This window comes from Thunnus albacares, chromosome 9 (assembly GCF_914725855.1).
Source record: "Thunnus albacares chromosome 9, fThuAlb1.1, whole genome shotgun sequence".
NCBI lineage: Eukaryota > Metazoa > Chordata > Actinopteri > Scombriformes > Scombridae > Thunnus > Thunnus albacares.
Window position 1 is genome coordinate 16,813,373 of NC_058114.1, and position 23,217 is coordinate 16,836,589.

General features: G+C 38.1%; 1 protein-coding gene across 1 annotated transcript in view; it reads right to left on the reverse strand.

Annotated features, from left to right (window-relative positions):
* Positions 1-22,543, reverse strand: part of xxylt1 (xyloside xylosyltransferase 1) — a 33,535-nt gene extending 10,992 nt beyond the window's left edge. Inside the window, exons 1-5 of the mRNA XM_044361883.1 lie at positions 21,815-22,543; positions 21,643-21,725; positions 20,017-20,642; positions 11,808-11,955; positions 1,045-1,177 (exon numbers count right to left, since the gene is read on the reverse strand). Of these exons, the coding sequence (XP_044217818.1) occupies positions 1,045-1,177; positions 11,808-11,955; positions 20,017-20,538 (803 nt within the window). The 5' untranslated portion in view covers positions 20,539-20,642; positions 21,643-21,725; positions 21,815-22,543. The remainder of the gene's footprint in view (positions 1-1,044; positions 1,178-11,807; positions 11,956-20,016; positions 20,643-21,642; positions 21,726-21,814) is intronic.
* Positions 22,544-23,217: the final 674 nt, after the last annotated feature.

Sequence of the window (23,217 nt, forward strand, 5' to 3'; positions counted from 1 at the left end):
TCATAAACACAGGAGAGAAAACTTTAGATCAGACTTAGAAAATGGATCACCAGAATTTTTTTTCTCACTTGCCTCTCAGGGCTTCCATATTCTTTCTACTGTGAGAAAGAAATGACTGTGAATGTACAAGTGAGGCCTATAAAAACTTAAATCCATCTGGGGTTGAGGAAAGTGAATGAAATTGTCATTATTGATTAATCAAGAAAAACTCTTGATTAATCGTAAAATGTTGATCACTGTTTCCAAGAGCCAAAGGTGCCACCTCAAATGTTTTGTTTTGTCTTGATCAACAGTCCATTACCCAAAGATATTCAGTTTACTATCATAGAGGACTAAAGAAACCAGAAAATGTTCACATTTAAGAAGCTAGAATGAGAGAATTTTTTTTTCTTACAAATGACTCAAAACAATTAATTGATTTTAAAAAATAGTTGGCGATTCATTTTTTACTGATCGTCAGATGCCGGTCCTCGATCAAATCATAGCCACGGAACATCTTGACACTGCATGGCGCCTAAAGTCCAGATGATGTCTAACTTCCATATTGTGATGTATTTCCGAGTGAAACGGGAGAGACAGGTTGGGAGGAATTTGATTTTAATGTTGAAAAGTGGGTGTGTCGTAATGAATCTTAGCTCTGTGCTGCTAAAAGTTGAAGACTGATTGATGGGTAGAGGTCATGATATTGGTTGAAATTGGTTGGTTCAAGACAATGTAAGTACACGTCATATTTTGTTTTAAAGGAGGAAAACGTGATTGGATTTTGATATAAGAATACAAAGAAATAGATTTTTTTTTTATTTTTCTGGGATATATTGTTAAATAGGTGCAGAATATGACAGGGATGTGATCTAAAAGGGTTAAAAAGGCATTTTCATTTCATCTCAACTTTAAAAACCTGGAGCACCAAAACATTTAACACGAAGATCTAAAAGCAATAGATTGGTTCAGTGCTCTCAGTTATTAGCTCATAATTTTAGTATTTGGTACATCCCTGACAAATTGGCATCACTAAAAGCTGAGGTGTTGTTCCACATTGCCTACCTGTAGACTGGCTGCATCTCTCTGGTGATGCCTATTACCGCTCCGGGAGTAAAGCGATCAAATTCTTGGAAGAGGTCCCTGATGTTGGTTCTGTATTTCAGGTCCAGGTCAAGCTGCACTATACGCTCCAGGCCTGAAAGAAGAGCAATCCGTTATAGAAAAATCACCACATATACAACACATGGGTAAGGCAGCATCAAACCATCACTGCATTAAGAAAATTAAAAGTAATTCCGTCAGTCAGAATACATGTTTTTAATCAAGACTTACAGACTTACTTGAGGATTTTTATGGTTTGCCAAAAAACCATTGTTAGAGGCATGTGAATTTATAATAAATTGTTTTTTTAACCAAGTTTAATGAATGACTGAAATGAGTTCCCCATTTTTCAATTCATCCCAAGAAACGTACTTCTGAGCAACTGTGCAAATTGGCCATTTTCACTGACCACTAGTACTTCATCCAGTGCTTGACTGCCTGCTTAATTACTTCTAAGAGTCCTTCAAGAAATACTGCAGCAAATAAGAGCAGAGTCTGACTAGACCCCTGTAAAGCTTAACATGTGCATACATTTGTTCTGCAAATGTGTCTGTTACTTTACGTAATTTTACTGTTGACTTGAAAACAGAAATCCCATGAGAATGTCCATAAATTGTGGGAGGAAATATACAGAAAGTTAAACATGGTTGTAAAATGTTTCACAGCTGTGACTGTACAGACTGTGAATGATTAATACTGAACTTGTTTGTGGATGAAATTGTAACAACAGTAACCAGGATATTCAGGTCTTCATCTGTTCATTGTTTCAACTTCCTATGTTTTGCTTGTTGGCATGGTGATGAAAGGATGGAAAATACTCAGGAATGGTGTGCCATGGACACAACATAATTATCAGCTTGAGAGGTTCTGTCAAAGATGACGGCCTCTAGTTCAACAGCAGTAAACATTCATTGGCAACCAAGGTTAATTGACAAACAACTGCGGGATTAGTACAACAGTACAAAAGATGGGTGCACTTAAAAATACTGCACTGCATGTGTTGTCTGCATCATCAACCTTCAGAGCTCAAATCAACATTATCAGTTTGGTTTTCAGCTCATCAAAGCCTTTTTGGGATCCAGCAGCTGTTAGATTAAATTACATTTACCTGACTACACAACTCCTAGAAAATCACATCCTTTTGCAAACACAATAAACCTTCAAATATGGCTCACATCTATATTTTACATTTCATTTAGTGCAATTATGGCAGCACAAAATGTGTGATACAGCGCAGAGGGACTGCATAAAATGTGATGTTGTTATTTGTATTGCATTGTCAATCTAGGATGTAATGAGGAGGGTTTTATTTGAAGGAAATCAAAGAAGCTACACTTGAAAAATAAACTTAAAGGTACCCTGTGGAATTTTCTTGTAAACAAACAAAAGTTATGTTTACATCCTATCCTTGAGGTCTAACAAGCATGTGGAATGTATTTCCTTCCTCATCAAATAGTATTGTTTACATCCATGTTTACTAGCCTGCAGTCTTTTTCTCCGCCTTTGCTGGCACATTTATTTTCATCTTTATCTAGAATTTCCTAATAAACGCCAGCAAACTGGTGTTACATGAGCTGTGGGTTCATTCGTCTAGTTGATGGTTAAGTACCATATTTATGCTGAAAACATAATGCACAACAGTTTCCCAATGTACCTCAATGCTGCTTAAGTCATTAGAAAACAACACCGCAATGCTGACTTGCTCCTATAATTTGATGTCCTGTATTTCCAGCTAAAAACTGAATCCTGGGGCTCCCCAGTAGCCTATTGTTTAGTCTCATATTAGGGTAAAAATAGACAGGCTAAGTCCAATGCAGGACCGGATTTGAAGGGGCCAGACATCACAAACTAACAGCCTGTATTTGGAAATGAACCACAATCTTGGTCTCAACAAACCCGACCGAAATGCTGAACGATAAAGGGTAAAAGTCTGAGGGGATCTTGGCCGGTTTAAAAGTTTGTGCTGCAGATATTCGAATGCCGGTTTCTGTTGAAACAAGTGATGGAAAAAGAGTACTCAGCAAAAGAGCAACAACCTGTTTTCTGTGCTCTCCAAACAAGGAAGCTGCCCATCACAATGCCTTCATGTACTGTGGCAACAGAGAGGGGCTCGGAAGAGTAATCTCCGAGTGGTCAGCGCTGTTTGTTTGTACTAACAGGGCTTAACTAACAGGAAGAGGGTCTTAAGTTGTTACAACATTGTGATGAGGTGAGTTTAATGTTGGATCAATGACTCACCACAAAGTCCTGTGAAGGTGAAAGTAGGCCTGAGCGGTGTTATATCACAGTATATTATGATTATGATTGTGGTTTTAATAGGCTGATTTAAATGTAGATTATTACTCCACTTTATCACAACAGCTGTATTACAGCTTTTGGATTCTGTTTTGGGTGAAATGCTTGCTGTTTAGGATTACAGATCATAAATCCAGTGTTTTCCCTGTTGTCTTAAAGCCACCCCTCTCAGCTGTATGGATAGATAATATGCCTATGTACAAAAGTCCTGCAACCACTGGATTTTCTCATCAGAAGGACAGAGACTAGTCAATGATGTCTGTAGGTATCCTTTTTTTTCTTTTTTACACCACAGCTAAAGCTACTTGCGTCAGAGTACATTGTCACACATTCCTCATACATGTTTCGTTTTGACATGACTGTAGTGGGACTCTGGTAGCAACTGCAACAGATAGCTACCAGATAATTTGCACATCTTCAACTGTCTTGATTTTCTCACGCACCTTTTCTCGAAATATGTGTTTGTTTTAGGGTAAAAGTGAATTGTAGGCTTGTTAGTTAACATGTTGCACTGATGCTCACAGAGCACCTTATGTGACAAAATCAATCCATTGCTTAAAAAATGCACATATGCATTATTGAACCACTTTATGATCAACTGAAGGATAGAGGGAAAATAATTATTTTGAAAAAAAGTACAAGACAGATTCTGAAGTAATTGTCAACTAGTGTATTAGTACTTCAGACTATGACAGACAGTTTGCATTGTATATAGACAGTGTGAGCCTCCGGAGAAAGAAAAGAGACAAAGAAATGTTCTCTCATTTGTCTCCTTGCTTCCCCCACTTACATCCGTTCCACCTCCTTCATTTCCTCCCACAGCAGATATTAAAGGAGGTGATGTGAAAATTGAGAAATCAAGGCATCAGGTCTTTTGGTGAAATGGAGCCGCTTTCGTCATTTCGTCATTCTGTGGTGCAGCCAGTCAGTGTTGACTGGTCAGGGTTTTACCTGCTCTGTACTGTAGTTATCATCCTAAAGTTTGTTACATTTGTTGCATTGATACTATTGTTGTACATAATGTTTACTTGTCAGTGTTTAGAATTTTTTTCCTCCCACAGAAATGAACAATGTCAAAATAGATTGTCAAATATTATTTCGTCACTTAAAATTGAACTGTTTACCACAGATAAACACATCTACAACAACCCTGATTTAGCAGATATCAAACAACATTACGCACATAAATCAAATAATTAAATTTGTATGTTTGTTTCACTTGCTCAGACAATGTTTTTTGGGGTGTCAGCTACAGTATCAATTAATTTTCTTTTTATACTCAATGACTATTTACAGATGAAAATTAGTGAAACATGGTTTTCAGTTTTTGGAAATGTTTACTGAAAAATACGTGGATTTTTTTTAAGTTGTGGATTGTTTAAATTGACTTTCATCTGGATTTATTCTTCATTTCTTCCACTATCCAATTTCCTATAGTAAAGCACTGAGAAAACCAACAAAATATTCACATTTTAGCATCTGGAACCTGCGAAATTGTGGCACTTTTGCTTCAAAGTTAACTAATCATTTTAGCTCTACATGTTGCACTGTTTTATTCCAATAACTCCTCAACTTTTTATAGTATGTTTGGAGAACAATGAGCCTCTCTGTGACCAACCATGAAACCATGAAATTGATAGTTTCTTTCATTATTTCCAACTGCTATTGAACAAAGGGGATAAATAGAAATCATTGGAGTTATATCGATCTCAGCCTTTTAGTTTCTTATGTTGTACTGGTCACAGGCAAGGTGTGAGGGTGTTGTACATTTATTAGAGGAATAATGTCGTTATGGTGGCTTAGAGCTTGCCTGAAGCTCTGGTCAGATCACATAGTCCTATATGACTACACCTCAATTCAACGGCAGCAACAAAACAACAGAGATACTGTTATCTAACACCACTTTTTTTTTTTCAGGAAGAAGTGGGTCAACCTCATTAAGCCCTAATATCAGTCTTGATGTGAGCACTTACAGCCTTTTTGTAAGGGTCATTGTTTTCTGCTTTTACCAGCATTCACTGGAAAACACCCTGGGTTTTTTTTGACGCAGACGATCACATGAAATTCATTTTCACCCACATTATGTTCCCATGCCTCTAAAAGTTGATGTGTTTCCTGCTGCAAAAAAGAAAGTGTTTACTGAGAACTGTCAGGCAGGGTCATCTTGTCACGAGCGCTTTTCAGAAAATGTTTCCAGGAAAAGAAAGTGAAGAGAAAAACGAACAAACACGAATGAGCTTCAGATCGTGCACAAATCATTAAATAAAAATCAATAAATTGTTATCCAAATTATGTTTTCAAACACTTTTTAGAATCCTTTTTAAAATATTTCATATGCGTTTGTTTTGACTACTTTAATGAGTAAGTGTTAGTCTCTGATAATCAAAAGTAAAACCATACCTTTTTAATACATCCGTGGACGCATTGCAAGGAGGTTATTGATCTTGATACAGTAAACAGATCTGCTTCAGTTACACCAGAGACAGTATCACTAGCTAGCTAGGATAGCAAGACCCCTGTCCAATCATATAAACAGTTTAAGTAGCCTTCCAGACATCAATGACTCCAATGAAACCAAGTAATGTGATTACAAAGTGACACATTTTACATCAATTATAACTGTAAAATGTACTACAGTTGCATCACCGAGAGCACAAACGTAGCAGGTGTAGTGGCTACGGTGTTTCACTCCGCTTGTTTTGTCCACCAGCCTACTAATGAGGCAAAGTAAAGACATTTATATTCAGCTCTACTCTGGTCCACTCTGCTATCCAAGTCACATCCAACCCAAGCCTGTTATCTTATACCAATAAATCCATGGGGAAGGGTTATTAGTGCTGTGTTATTTGCTCTGGAGAGGCAGGAAGGTATGATAATAGCAGGAATATCCTCTAAAAAGGGACAACAGAAATACAAGGTGAGCACAATGTTATTCCTTTAGGGTCTCCAGCAACTTTTATTTAAATTGTTGAAAACTGGACTTCGTTACAACTTAAGAGATTATCAAGACCACAGATTCTTTATCTTGAAAGTTACAAGGCCAGAGATAAAACCAAAAAACAACCACAATGGTTCAGCATTCGTTGGTCGACATGCTCTCGTTCGACTAAATTCTCATTGGTCGAATAATCTCTGTGTTATTTTCATAAGGAGAAAAGTGCTACATCAATAGCTTTCCAGGAGTAATCCATTATTTCCTGCGGCGGGAGGGACAGACTTAACAAATTACCTGTGAAAACGGGGGTGTATTTAAAACACCCCGGTTGTTTTCACAACTTTGAACTCGCCCAACCTAATGGAGACTGCTGGGTCTAACTGTACTCAACGTTTACTGAGCGTTTACTGAATCTGTGTTTCCCCATAATGACACAACGAGAACCCCGCCAGGCCAAAACAAATATTTTTTAATATTTGATATTTGATAGCATTTGGGAGTCTCTGTGCAGCACTGTTCCGGTATGTGAGTCGACCTCTGTGTCGTTGCCTGGGAAACTACTGGTAGCGTGGCTCCATTAAGGAGTATGTTTGCGTAGCTAGTGGGAAAGAGCGAGGGGCAGAGAAATGACTGTGGATGCGAGCGGAGCAGAGGAAAAGGTTAGTAGTAAGTTGTCAGTCTGGCAGTAAATGTACAGTACAGACTACAGTGTGTCGGTTAATAAATGCTAAAAAGTCACGTCTGTTGTTTCCCCAAATGCTGGAAAAGTAAAGGGGGTTAGCAACAATGGGTTAGCCTAACCTGAAGACACAAAACAGAGAAATATAGAACAGAGAAATGTGTGGCTGCTGAGTTTACTGTGCACTCTGTCCCATTACCTCGTTGCCGCCCCCCCCCTCCCCCCGTGCGACTAATCGATTAGTTGAAGATTATATACAATTTTAGTCGACCAAGATTTTCTTTGGTTGACTACAGCCCTACTGCTCTGTGATTTTAGGCCTGTGTGACAACTAACAGATCAACTCCTACCTCACCTCCAGGTATCATATTTCTCACTTTAGCAAAGCAATTCACACATTAGCAGTGCCATTCCTAGACGACTTCCCGCTAGCCATTCCAGTTGGGCTATTCTGGTCCCAGAGTAACTAGCCAGAATACACACCATCACCTGCTGTGGAGCAATCAACATCCCGCAGTTCTGAGCAATACAAATGACTCTGGAGAGAAGCCCCACAAATTAAACATGCTCAATGTTTTTGACACTGTGGCAGAGTCTTCCACTGTGGACAATTACATCTCAGCATTCAGCATGAAATCTACTATCTGACCACTGACCTGAGTGTTACAGAGTTTTATTTTTTATTCAGTAACTACAATGAAATACAGACCAATTAATGTGTTTCGGTTACATTTAGCACTGCTTTTATGCTCCCCACTCTCTCTCTTCCTCACTTGTTTTTTAATGAGGTAGTGAATTGTATTTTGGGAGGACCCCCCTTCTTACCATCTTTCCAGAGGGCCCACTGATGGGGTGTTAAAAGGGCAGTTTAACCTGTTAGGTGTGCCACAGATTCCGAGGAGACCGACATTATGTGGAAAATAAAGGTTGAGTTTTGTAGGAGACTCAAGTCGGCATGTTGATTCCTCTAGAGGGTAAAAACATGGAACATCTCTCCACTAAATAAAACAGTGTTTCTTAGGAGCGTCATCATGAATTACGACAGATTTCCATTGTGCAATTTCATTTTCTATCAGCCAACAACAGATGGTGTGAAAATAGAGTTCTCTTTTAAAGTCAGTTCTTTACATCATTGTTTTTCAACTGAGGGTGCACAGACCCGTAGTAGTCCATGGAATAATAAAAAAATATACATTTTAAAAAGATCCTATGGCCTTTACAGACACACTATATTTCCTCAAATATTGACTGGGGCTTTTATTTACCTTGATTATAGAAGCTAACAGGTCTTTATTTCTAATTCCCTCTGTTTGATAAGTATAATTATAATCATATTTTAGTACAAAGCCTCGTTTTGATCCACCTGTTTGCCCTGTTAAAGTTACTGCATTACACTGTTAATACAAACTTCACACTTCTTGTATCGGTTTCAGTGGACAGAAACCCTTCATTTCTTAACAAGGCTCAAAATACTGGACCGGGCCCGCTCAAAACATGCAGGTGGTCCAGTAACCAGTAAAAAGGTTGAGAACCACTGGTTAACATGACTGCTTTCATTATGGTTTGTAAGCATGTTGCAATGGGAGAATTTACACAGTTACGTTCTTGTTAAACACTGTCAAATATATATATTTAAACCTGTAGTTCAGAAATTTTACATATAAATCTAAGTCTGTTATATTCAAGACATTGCCCAACGAATAAACCTCTCTGTATTTAGTAGTACACCAGAGTTTTGAATCTGGTGTCAAGTTTGACATTCCTGCGCTGGCCAGATGAATGCATGAATGTTACTGATACACTGGCACTTCTATTGTGATACATTCAGTTGGAATACTGAGGTATTTCCCTCTTTTAATACAGATATATTTAATAATCTGCTTTCTTGCAGTTTAACCTTTGGACATTTTATGGCTGTGTGTAGTCAATACTAAAAAATCTCTCTGCACTTTGGTCCGAGTTCATCTTAACTGTCTATAGAACGGACACTGACAGCCCTTCCTAATAAACTAAATAAATAAAGTTTAATTATGTTTGAGCCTTACTTACTAGAAAAAAAATCTTTTCCATTTAAGGCTTTATGGTCAATGTCTGCCTTGCAATAGAATATCATGTATCAAGGAACTGTTTGTGTTGTGATACTATTGTTATTATAAGCGAGGTATTCTGATGGTACTGGACCAGAATTTTCCCAATGATCCTCACCTCTATTAAGCTTATAAAATAAAAATATTTATCTGAGTCTAGTCTCTATAGGTCTAATAATAATAAAATAAACACCTCTCAAATAATATTAATTTCCTGTATATCCTGAGCAAACACTTTCCTTTTTAGGCTTTGTGGCTGGCTTAACACTGATCCCAACATACAGGCAATTTCTTCTCCTTCCTCTCTCTTTTGACAACTAAATTAAACTCGCTGAAATCATAACATCTCCCACTTCACAAGTTAGGGGATGTTAAATTTCTATCCCTCCCACTTGCAGCTGCTATTTATATCTGTGGATATCACTTTTGTTTTCAGTGTGTCATTAATCATAAACAATCATCTGCCATGTGACTTGCTGAATGAAGAAGGTCTTTCAGTTAAATCAAAGAAGGGATAATGTGAAGAAACTGATGATTGTGTGACTGTGCACCGTATACCCCAACTCGCTCTGTGAAGACAACCACATTATGCCCTTTCTAGATAAAAGCCTTCTTTAAATAGAAATGTGTGACCACTTGGACGGAGTGGTTGGCACGTGTGATTGATCAATAAGCATTTCCGGCACACAACGTGAGACTGCAACAGACCCAGACACACCTCCGGTTCACGCAGGAGGGGACTGCTCTAAAGAAAAATACCAGGTGATGGGAAAACATATTTTGGATGAAAAACACCAACATATTGAAAACATGTTTAAAAATCTAGCTGTCAAAACAACTCTGTGCTCCACCATAAGTTACTTCTCAGAATTGACAGCTGAGTGAGACAACCACACACTCGAGCATTTCCCCCCAGGCTGAATCTTTTATTTATCATCCTTATCTTTCATCTTTTTCATCACAATTTTCTTCTTCTGCTCCTTAAGTCATATCCTACTTTCCTGTGTAATGTAAATAGCGTATTTGATGTGCTATAGGAATCATTAAAGAAAACTTCGACCACATGGGTTGTCAAGCCTACACATTATTTTTCTTTGCTGAAAAGGTAATAAAATGGAAAAACTCATCTTCCGGCTCAAAACACTGAATCAGGCTCTCAGCAATATGAAACCTGTTTGATTCAAATGAAACTCAAATAAAACATTTTACTAATATTACCCCCCCCCCCCCCATTTAATGTTTCATTTATTATGCCTTCATCCTTACTAGGGCTGCAACTACTAGTCAATAAATTAGTTAGTTGCCAACTATTAAATTAATTGCCAGCTATTTTGATAATCAATTAATCGTTGTGAGTAATGGTTCCAGCTTCATAAATGTGACTATTTTCTGGTTTCTTTAGTCCTCTATGACAGTAAACTGAACATCTTTGAGGATGTCATCTTGAACTTTGGGAAACAAGGACCAATGTTTTTCACCATTTTCTGACATTTTTAGACCAAACAACTAGTCAATTAATCGAGAAAATTGACGGATTAATCAATAATGAAAATAATCATTAGTTGCAGCCCTAATCCCTACCTTAAAGTTCTAACAACAAAAACGTGATGATCCCAACCATTCACATCATACCCACTGTGCACCCTGAGTCACAGTTTAAAAACTGTCAGCAGGAAGGTTTCATGCTGTCTGCAAGACTGAGACTTTAGTGACTATTGATCCAAACCCCAAAGCCTAATTGATTGGTTGATTTGTGGAATGATGCCCCATGCTGCACATCCACTGAAGTGAGCCACAACAATGAACAACAGTGGAGATCGCTGCCATCAGGCAGCACCCACACAGAGGGCACTAATGTGTGCAACAGCGACTGAGCACATCCTTCCTTCCGAACTCCCCAGGGCCTCTACAGCATGCCACGTGTCTGTTAGATACCTCCCCATGCTGACTTTTCCAGCTGTGCACCAGTGGTGACGGGATAGAGAGGTGAGCAACTGAGTGAAATGGAAACACTCACAGTTCTGCCAGAGAATCGAGGCGGAAGATATGCAAAGTTATGTAAAAATAGGCATTTCTTTGGCTAGACTCCTTTTTAGCCAAAAGTAGTAGTAACAGGTAAGTTAATCACTGAAACACTGCAGATTTTTCATATTACCTAAATGAACTTATGGTATCTGATATGCATCATTATTTTCTCTCCACAGAAAGTGACATATTGAAACTTTAAGGCAAAATTCTTGATCTATTAATACATTTTAAAACACAGGACTGGAGCAGACTATCACTCTCATGTTGGTTGACAGGCTTTCAATACACTGAAAAATGCTTAATATCAATCAAATATAAGTCATTAAAATTTTCTTAACATACTTTGAATTATGATCAGTTGAGAAACACACAAAATACTGTCAATGTCGTTTTTCAATGGTTTGAGGAACAAAAATGAAATTCCATTCGTTATTTTGGGATGGCTGCAGAAATCCCAGAAACAGATATAATATAACTTTCTGCATGGATAGCTACCACTAGGGGTAAGTGAGAAAATCAGTTACTTTGTGATTTGGGTGACTCATTAAAAGTCATTCAAAACAATTTACCAACCCCTATTAACGGTCACCTTTGGACTCTTCAGACAAGATGATACTCTAGCCAGTCAAAGCGATTTTAGTGAGCTAAATCAGAAGTTAAATAACTGACTTAGAAATGTGAGAAAATGTGCTGCTCTTACTTTCAGGCATGATGTGATGCATGGCTACAGACAGGAAGAAGATAGCGTCGCTGTAGTAAGCTCCAGAGCCAGCGCTGAAGTGCTTCTGCATGGCCTCCACGATAGGGAACAGCTTCTGTGTGAGGGCCACCACGTCATGGAACAACACCTGCATGGAGATCAACACAAAGGCATCATATTAGACCAGCAACTTCATAATTGCAGAAGAGCTGGTGATATATGGATATAGTAAAAAATATAATTTTATAAGACTATTGGTACATATCATCTGAGCCTTTGGTTATTGTAATATGGCTTAAATTTGTGTTTACCCTGATTATAAACATTACAGTTATGTCATATTTTCAAGTGTTTATTAATAACTACTTTAAACAAACATCAACCTCATTAATATCTTTATTTCCCAAGTTTCATTTATTAAAGTTTGACAAGGCAGTGTACAGTAGCATAAAAACAGTTTTTAAACAGTGAATCTCGAAATGCATCAAACATAACAGCAATCAACATCTTAAGCAGAGCATGAATTTAAGAGCATAAACCCTAAGATAAATAGGTAATTTGAGGAATAGAGGAATGTTCATGTCTTTCGGTAATACTTGTGGGCACTACGAATTCCCTGCGCCGACAAAGTGAGTAAGTGGGTGTTGAGGCTGGAGGCAGGAAACTGGGTGAACTGTTCTTGAGTATGTTGGTGACAGTGCACACGGCGGCCTCATCATGCCTTTCACTCAGTGATGGAAGAGAAGAAGAAAGAATGCCAATGATACTGCAGCATCATTTTTGCACCCTCTCCAGCTCCTCAGAGATGCTGTTTGTCAGCCCAACCCAAACTGAGCTGGCGTACTCAAGGTTCGGATGAATGAGAGTCAGGTGTATTTGTTTTAGAACGTCACGAAGTAGACCAGCTCTTTTGGCAACATTGAGGTAATGGATCCTTGGCTGTGTCTTTGAGAGCATCCCATAACGATATCTGAACTCAGTTTATAGGTGGACATTGTACTCATGTTTTGTCCAGAAATGGTCAGAGACGGAGGAGAGGAGATGTTGTCCTCTCTCCTGGCACTTATTTCCATGGCCATGGTCTTAGCTCTGTTCATTACCAGTGAAAACTCCTGTTCCCATTCAACCACAGAATCCAAGGCCTTCTGAGTCAGGACAGGTAGAGACCCCATCAGGAGCTCCGTGATTGTAAAACACCAAATTTATTCCCAAATTATGACTAGTGCACAGGTGCACAGATATTACTTTTCTCAAACAAAACTGATTGAAAATCCATTGAAACCCATCTACTTGTGAAAATATGTTTTCTTAGAAAATCGATACAAACCAAAAACGAAAAGCCATACAGACAGACTTCACCATAAACATTAAGTAAGACATCTACAGACGACTACTTGACTTTTGCAACCTTGTGAATACCTTTTACTGTCAGCAATTGGTAGAGAGAACCATGTTGTTTTAGGAAAAATAGGGTACACAACAAAATGTTGTATTTTAACACGTTGCCTTGCGCCATTTTAAAGGATTTTCAATACTTCTCATGTGTACGTTTCATGCCACTCAGTGCTGCACGTGTGAGCCTTAAATCCCACATAGCAGTTTCTGCTCTGATCATGTACAGTAGATATCTCTTCAGATTATTGAAAGAGGATTTAAAAAAAAAAAAAATACAGTAAGCACAGATTATCATTAAATCTTTCCAGCAGCAGAAAAACTAAATATGCCTGTTTGAAACAGTATTCCAGAGGCCTTTACTGTTTAATCCTGGCATCAGTAAGTGTGTACGTTAGAGGCTTCAGATACAACCTGGACAATATGGCTGTCATATTATAAAACAGATCCATGTGCCTCGATGGACAAACATGATTTAATGATCCCTGGCAGGTTAAGGTAAACCCTGGGGTCAAAATCAGTGCTGTTGTTCATCTAATGCCACATAAATCATTGTGTAATATAAGTAATATTTGCTGATAAAGCCTGATAAATAATGCTCAGTCATTACAACTGCAATGGACACATTTAAATTTCATGTATTTATTAGATTTTCTTAACCCCTCCTAAATAACTTACTGTGGTTAAGCTGCATCATAACACTAATATTAATTTCTGTTCACTGCTTCATGGGGGTCTCATTTCCACTTTTTTTCTACTCTGTTTTTTCTCTGTAAAATAAGAAAATACAAAAATACAAAAACTAACCCTCTCTGTGTTTTAATTAAGACAAACCCACGGTTAACCAATACACACCAACAGACAAACCCAAAGAGAGACAATCATTATAGATAGAGAAAGTTAAGAAAATCCTAATTCCACTTTTTAGTGTGTGTATTTCTGGAAGGTTCTTGAATATTTCATAGACTTATTACCCATGAATAATTAATGGAGAAATCTCAGCGAAACCATATGTTTATTACTTTCCACAGCTGTGCCACAATCAATAATGCACCAAAGTCTTAGAAAAAGTTTAGGTCGATTTGCTTTAAATATTTGTTAACATTGATCACAGTTTACTCAAATGATTCTCACATTTGACATGCTGGTTACAAGGTTACAAAGGAGTCTTACTCTTTGCCTTTTCAGACACACAGTACGATGGATAATTACTGAAAGAACAAGACTAGGTGCTGTACACTGGCCCAAGCTTATCAGTGTGTGGTAGAGGCGTATGTGGAAATATTTCTATGGCTTAGACGTCTGATTGACCACACAATTGCATCCTTTAGTCTAATACATACTGGCTGAACTTTTTCATGCATACAGTATATATAGACTAAACACAAACAAAAAATAACATTTAAAAAGTAATAAATGTATTACATTTTTCATCAACAAATAAAAACTAAAAGATAATATGAAGGAGAAATGGACAAACAAAATAATTACTGTGTTAATGGAAAGTCTTATTTAATGACCTGCATGTATCTGTGGAATCACACACTGTAGTCATGGTCATGTCAGCTGATCCGATGTACTGCACTGGGATACACCAGCTATGTGAAAGCTGGCATGAGCCATTTGGCATCGTAGCACATCGTAAGTTGGAACATTAACTATCAATAACTCCACTGCAGTTAATGAAAAAATGATGCTGTGTGGCAGAAAAACTGCTGTTTTTTTCATTAGTGAAAATATTTTATGATTTACACCTACCCTAGAGGCATGTATGTAACTATTAAGTTATTACTTAAGAGTTATGTCACAACTTATCTCCATGGTGCAACTGCGTTCTGATCTGTGCAGCTCTTTTGTAACTTACCACTGTCTCTATTGTCTCCATAGCATTTTGATATCTTGACAACGCCACGGCACAGACTCACTGTAAACAGTAAGCTTTATGCTTTATTCAGCGAGTGATAATGGTGGTGGAGTGATGCATTTTGGGAGAAGGATGGGGGCCGGGGCATCTGGCCAATTCTTAAACATTGAACCTTTAAAACTAATATACATTTTTATCTAAAGACTATGTCAAAATCAGGTGTCAATTACTACTGACAGCTTACTACATTTTTTTAAAATAGGTTAATGCTTCAAGATGTTTTTGCACTTGATGAAAAGCATCTAATTCAAACATTAAGCAGCATTGTACAAATACACAGACCAGAACCAGAGGAGTTTTACATCTAACCAGCCTTGAAAACTGAGACGCTTCAACACACAGTTCAAGCTCTGATGTTTTAAAGTAGCAGCAACTTTAAGAACCAAAGTTCTTGTTATTGTTTTGTATTTGGGACATGTGGTTTGTAGAGGACAGATTAGGGAGCCTCCCTTCCCCAGAAGCCAAACACTGCAAAATAAACCCTCAACCTGAGCCGCTGGGCTGCTGATTGTTTTAAACAGAATGGGATTTGATGTTTAAAGGATGCAATTAGATTAGAACATATTTCCTTACACACTATTTACTCTGCAACCCCTCACCCTGCCCTGGATTTATCAAAGAGCATGGATTTTTTGGACACACTCTCAAGTGTAAATAGCAACAACAATATTACAATAACAACATAATTTATCCAATAATAATAAAGTGCTGTTCTGCTCTGTTATAGTAATCATAGATTTGGCATCCAGTGGTTGTGGCCTAACAATATTAATAGCTCACAAAAAACCCCCTTAAAACTAGCTGCACAAAGTTGATTTGCGAGACTGGACATGTTTGGCAGTCGCTGGCAAGTTGTGCTGCTTTTTGAAGAGATGCCAGCACTGAACAAAATTTCCTTTTTTGACTCTTGTGGCTTTCTGCTAAACAGAGGATGGGAAGTCACAAACTTTCGGCCAGTGTACAATCAAATACAAACGACAAATATTACTAGAGAAGGCTGTTTATGTACGTAACTTTAAAACAACAGTATCATTTTATTTAGACATTCATTTCCCCCATCAACAACATTTAGTGTCCGTGTGTGGTCATGTTTCTGAATAAAAAATCACCCATAAATTGCACATATCCAGTAATATAAAAAGGACAGTGGAAAATACGGTGAGAGCTAACAAATCAAAGTCAGAACATCTGCACACAGTCCCTCCCTGTTAGCAAGACACCAATTTTTTGAGGATCTCTGGGCAGAAAAGGAGAAATGAACAATTTTCTGCTCAAAAAGTGGGGTTCTGAATCCACACAGCTGACAGCTTTTTCCCTATTGTCAGTTACATGATATTCATACACTCCTCAATAAAAATCCTGCATGCAAGAGACAAGGAATCACGTCACTCACTCGGCTTAATTCTTGCTCGGTCATTACTACTAGATAAGACACTCCTCCAAGCTCAAGTATGTGTCATATGGAGTGTGTGAAAGATGGTCAGCAGTAATGAGCACAGCCTTTAGGCAGTGTGACTCTGCAGGCTGTTGGTTGTGAATGTCGATTCGTTCATTGAATTTGTTGGGATGTGATGGAAGCTAAAACTCTTGCATAACTATTGCTTGCACAACTCTTGCAAATAATTAAAAGGAATGTGGCCCGGGATGAGCAGACAAGGATGTCAAGATGCTCATATAGGCTACACTGCCTCGGTTAGACCCCAGGGAGTCCCTACCCATCTGTAACTCTGGCAGGACGTCTCCGTGAGCCTGTTTTTGTGTGTGTGCACGTCAGGAGAGGAAGAGGAGAGAGTGACTGTACTTGTTTCAGTGGTGGCAGCACTAATTTTTTATGATTCATTATCTCAAAACATGTTCAAAACCAGTGGTCTGGAATGACACCGCGAGAATGATAAAACCACTGTGTGCAGCCTGCAGGTACAATCTGGGTACAGTTTGAATTTATGGAGCATGAAAGTTTGGGTTTTTTTTTCAAAGCACAGAGTTGTGTAAGAGAGTTATGAAAACCTGTTTCCCAAGGCCAATATGTACTAACTAGTACCCAACTGTTATATCAGCATCGCCAATATCATCATCCCATTTGAGCTCACCACAGACATATCTGCAAATATTTCTCCACCCCAGACAAAAAACATGTTTGTTTTTCGACTGTAAAATGTCCATAATAAAAAGGCTTTAGGGGACATGTCATGTTATAATGTCAAATGTCCATGTTAGATGTGGTCAAAGGTCCAAAACTTGAGGTGAACATATGTGAAAAGGCAAAAGCCCAGACTTCAGCCTTCTCTAAATGCTTCGTTTACCATGTTACCACTATTTCCTCATCGGTGATGACATCAGATTAGTTCATGCTCACAAATGGCCGGCCTTGGTTGCTAAGGTTGTTGCTAAGATTGTTTTATGGGTTGCACATGTTGTCCACTCAAATATTTTGGGATTGCTCGAATATGTACAGATGTATTTGAGAAGTTTCCATTTCGTGTAAAGAATGAGAAAAAGCAGTGAAATCCTACTACTATTGTCTGTTTACGTAGCATCCCGAGCCACCAGAAGTCTGCCGTGGGGCAGCTTCCAGAAGCTGGCCAATCAGAACAGAGAGGGGCCTTAAAGAGACCGGAGCTAAAACGGCTGCATAAAGAGTAGAGATGTGCGAGATTAGTTGCCCTGTTGATTAAACTTTGTTACCCTTGCTACTTAGCACCAGAAATATTAGTTGGTTAAACTAATTAATATTTTCCTAATGTACAATGCCAGTTAACTGTTGCATCTAAGAGGTTACGCAGCCACCCACCACTAGCTGGGGCTGGCCCACCTAACTAAGATCGTGTGGTGGTGCAGGAAAATGCAATCTCTGTGTGCATGCAACATCTTTGCCAGCTGGGACTTTTTATAGCTGCTGGACTTACTGTTAAATCAACTGAGGGGTCTTGCCTTTCGCCGAACATGATGACATGTTGATTTCGCTGAACAAAAATCTTTCAACAGTCAAGTAAGCAGGCTTACCATGTTGTGCGTGTGCACCTGCTGTTTGAAGCTGATTGCCAACAGCATGCCGCTGTTGAACAGCAAAGTAAAACTGTTAATCAAACGTCACGTTGATCTGTAGGCCTATTATTGCTGTTAGGGTTAGGGTTAGGGGTTAGGGTGCTCAATTTTGACAATTTCTGAGTGTTTTCTTACTTTTAGACTAGTCGACTAGTCTTAATTTAAATTTCTGTTTAATTGACAGGAGAGCTTAGTCATTAGGAGAAACCCTAATAAAGAGCCAGTATAAGATAAATAAGGAGTTTTTTTAACTGTAAATCTTGCAAAGACATACCAGTAGAGCCCCAGAATATTGATATGCATGATACGTCCCCTTTAAGAACAAATATCAGCCAATACATGATTATCAGATTTTGTTAACTCCAGTATTGGTCAGGCTCTGCTATGTACATATAAACTACAATGCACTGTGAGTACATAACAAATAAGAAGTAGCACCATAGCCTCAGGTTGATCTGCTCATGAACTTATAATATCACACCATTACACTGTATCTCCATAGCAACACTCTGCTGCTAAATTACACCTTATTTGATGTACTTCTGGCTAAACATTAATGAAAATAGAGTGCCATTAATTATCGACCACATATTCACATATGTTTTTTATCTTGACTAACTTCATCTGTTGCACACAGAGCAATTATTCGTGTTGGCTGAGTATTACATTACAGGGTTGGGTGGGGGATAATCTCTGCGTGCCAGTTTAGTCTCTTTGAGAAAGAGACCTTGTCTGGTCCTGTCCATCACCTGGTAGCACAAAGGATCCATTTTATATTAGTGCTGCAGGTCTCGCAGTACTTCACATTACACACTTCAGCTGTGCTCCCAGAAGTCTGAGTACAGAGAGTGAAATGAACAGGAACAAATCTGACCCACTGGCTCAGAACTGCCAAGACACCAAGCTGAGCAAAACTCTAACCACAAGCAGGCACAGGGTCAGCCTAAACTAATACAGAGCTGTAACATCCACACAAGATGCTATAGATGATGAGATATTCCTGGGAGAAAAAGACTGGCTGGTGAGGAGGATTTGGGGCAGGATAACTAGTTTGTGAACAAATTTGTGATCTTGTGCTCTGTGAAGTATACAAAAGAAGGAAAACAGGGCATGACACTATATGAACCAGTGTGACAGAGAGGGGACATAATCCTTGTTATGGGGCAGAGAGACCACAGTAGGGGAGGGATATCCCCATTGGTCAGGGATTAGTTTGGCAGGGCCACACTGCCCCCATGTGTTGAATTTATAGACCACCTATAACCACTGATTAATATGGGTTTGAACCTGAAACTGCAAAGACTGAAATGTTTAAATTTGTTTGTTATATCCAATATAAAAGCAAACTAAATATTTTTATAATCTATCATCATTTCTATGTAACCAATTTGGAGCTGCAACTACCTCTCGAAGATGTTATACACATGTATACCACACTCAAAAACAAAGGAAAAAACTGTGCTGGTGTAATGACAAATTTGGACCTTGAAAATTGAGTAACAGGCCAAAAGTAGGTGAATAATCCTCAGAGTTTTCCACATATAGAATGTTTTTAATCAGCCCACCCAAAAAATGCAAGACAAATACAACAATAAACCATCACAAATAGTCTTACAGACATATTTGCGGTTGTGTGTCACTACAAAAATCTTACTATTAATACCAATGTGTTGTACATTCATTGTGTTCGGTCCTTACTTATCATCAATAAATTAACTATTTTTCTCTGTAGCCTAAGACTAGACATTTAAATGATCTAAACACAAAGAAACGGGAATGTTGTTAAACTAAACTTCCATCATACAGTCAAATATATAAGATATTTTTTTGGGTATCCACACTGCCTACCTCATACTTGAATGTTGCGTCTAGGAGAAATTCCTGCAGCATCCTCTCTCCCAGTTCTTGACTGGCCTGATCGCTCACAAAATGAAGCACCAGCACCTCTCCCTCCAGGAAGTGACTGTGCTTCACCATCGACAACATGGCCACCCTGAACTTGTCCTGCAGGCTCCGACTTTTGTCCACCTTGGTGAACATCATGAGTGCATGGTAGCGTTGCTCAACGTCCTCGCTGTCCCCTTTGCTAAAACCTTCACTCTCTCCTCCTACGTCCCGCTCTTGCTCCTCAGATCCAGGCGGGTGTGAGAGCCTGGTGTCCACGGTTAGGTCCGCATCATTTCTGTTGCTGTTGTGGCTCGCTTGAGTCTGCTTGATCCTCTTGGTGGTGCTGGAGAAGTTCTGCTTCTCTGAGCCAAAGTAGTAAAAAGCTACGACAGCAAGTGCAGCAGCCAGGAGCAGCACAAACTGATAGGATCTGAAAGTACTGATCCTACCCATGATTCTGGCTACCAGTCTTAGGATGCCCATATCTTCCTGTTCATGTCATGAGAATGGAGGTGTAAATGGGAAAACTTTCACCATTTTGTGCCCTTCCAGTTCAGGGTAACTTTTGATTAGTTGCCAACATACACCTGCAAGAGAAATAATACTCATTTTAGTCCAAGCCTTGGGTAAAAGTGTAAAAAACATTCCTTTTACTTTTTCTTAAACTGAAAACTGGTTTGACATCCACGGGTAGATTTGAAGCTTGATAACATTACATTTTGAATAAATGCACTTCCCATCTCAGGTATAAACAAATACAGCCAATTGAATTAGTCTCTATTTAATTGGGGGTTAAAAATCACAATCATTGTTGCAAATGAAAGGGTGCATGTTGCTAATTCTCTCTTTGTATGTATGACGACAATCTTATACATGCAGAATATATACACACACATTATGAAACACACATTTTTTTTATATCAGCTGGTAATATCGTTGGCCAATGTATCACTATCGATTATCATTTAGTCAAAAAATGTCAGATAATAGTGAAAATGTCTTGTTTTGTCTAACCCCCAATAAAAAAACAAAAACAAAGATATTCAGTGTACAATTATATAAAACAGAGAAAAGCAGCCCATCTTGACATTTAGAGAATCTGGAACCAGCAGATGTGTCTGCTTTAAAATGTACTAAAATGATTAATCAATTATCCAAATAGTTGCTGATTAATTTCCTGTCCATAGACTAATGGAGTAGCTATGTCACATGTTTTACATATGTCATTTAACATCTTGGGACCATGTTGGAAACACGTGTTCTCGCTTTAACATGTTATTCCTTTGCTTGGTGTGTTATGCAGATCCATAAAAATATCGAATCAAATCTTGTAATGATATGTTAGGTATTGTTTTTAGCCTAGCCAAAAAGTACAATGTTATGGTTGAAAGTGTTTCATCATGTTGTTTCCTGTCTTAATTGTGCTGTTTGCAACATACTTGCAATTAAAGTTACTCATTTCCCGAGAACTCTGCATTTATGCAGTGTTTTCTTCACATAAATATAGCACCATAAACACAGAAAGGCCCATAAATATATACCATGCATAGAAAATATAATCCACGTTTTCATAGGAAGAGGACTTACTTGTGTCATGTCATGTCATGTCATGTAGCTCTCTGCAGGTCCATCTTGACAGCTTGTTTGGGGGATTTGACTGCCTCGAGTTACTGAAGTTTAAGAGGCAGTATGTTTTACTGATAGTACGATAACTACGATGAAATTCACATAATCGAAATATTTGTAGTAACAAACATACACACTGCAGCAACCTGTTGACACGCTGGCTACGGGGATGCTAGCAAGCGGCGGCTTTAGCGCCTAGATGTGGATGGCCGAGCTGCCCTCCGACACTAAACACTGTGTTTGTTTGACCCAAGCGCGAGGCTAAGCACCATTTGTTTGTTTACAAATGTCCAATGTATATATGTGCATAGCGCTGTCGTTATAAAACTATCGCGACGTTTGCATGACTGTGTTATTTCGAGAAGAAAAAAACAGGTGTAGAGATTTTCTGGAGAAGCCGCAAGCTAGAAGCCTAGCAACAAAATACTGTGACGCAACCTTGACCACACCCACTCTGGGTTCAGCCGTATTCCGAGTCGTGATGCCTTTACGGACTATTGGAAAATAAATGAGCTTGTAATTTTGGCATGTGAACGAAAATTCCAACATTATCAGCCTTTTGAAAACGAATTAAAACTCTTCTTTAATTCCTTAGAAAGACTTAAATGGCTTAAAGCATAGGTTTGCATTTTTTGTGTCTTGTGCGCCCATATAAATACTGAAAGTCATAATTTTATATTTGCAAATCTGTGATCTTTGATCTAACATGGCACCTTGCATCAACGCAACTTGTATTATCACTATTATTACTATTATTATTAATTGCACACTGTATATTGTTTACTCCTGGACAATACTTTGTACATTTAATCTCATTCTCTTCAATTTAAACTTGTAGCAGCTCTTCTCACTTACTTTTTTTTTTTTTTTTTTACAGAAAATTTCTTATTTAGGACTACTTAATTTTGTGTATATTTTTGACTGTTATGCACTACAACACCAAGGCAAAATACAGTAATTTTGTGCAAAAATGCATTTAAAAGTTTATCTGAAGCTTATATGAGGCCTCAGCAGTCTGTGTTAGTCACATCGAGTTGATATTTGCCACATTTACAGTCTTTTTAGCATTTTAGATTCCTTTTAGATTCCCTCTTTGTGTTTCCTCAGACAGTGTTTCCCTGTTGAGCTGCAGTGCAAGTATAGTAACAAAAAGAGGGACTTTGGCACTAAAAAGAATGTAATGTTGAATGATAATTACTTTATTCAGCTAATTTAATAATAATATAATAATAATAATAATAATAATAACAAACTTTATTTCTATAGTGCCTTTCAAAACCAGAGTTACAATGTGCTTCACGAAATACAGTACCATAAAATATAGGTGCAAAGACAACGAATATAGAGAAATAAAACAAACAATTTAGAGGAACAACATACACAGAAAATGCAGTAAAGAAGTAGTCAAACATAGAGAGATAAAATATAAAATAACCACATTTGAGTAGACGTTATGAAATATTATACAAATGCCAGTCTGTACAGGTGGGTTTTTAAAAGCTTTTAAACTATGACACTGATTCAGCTGATCTGATA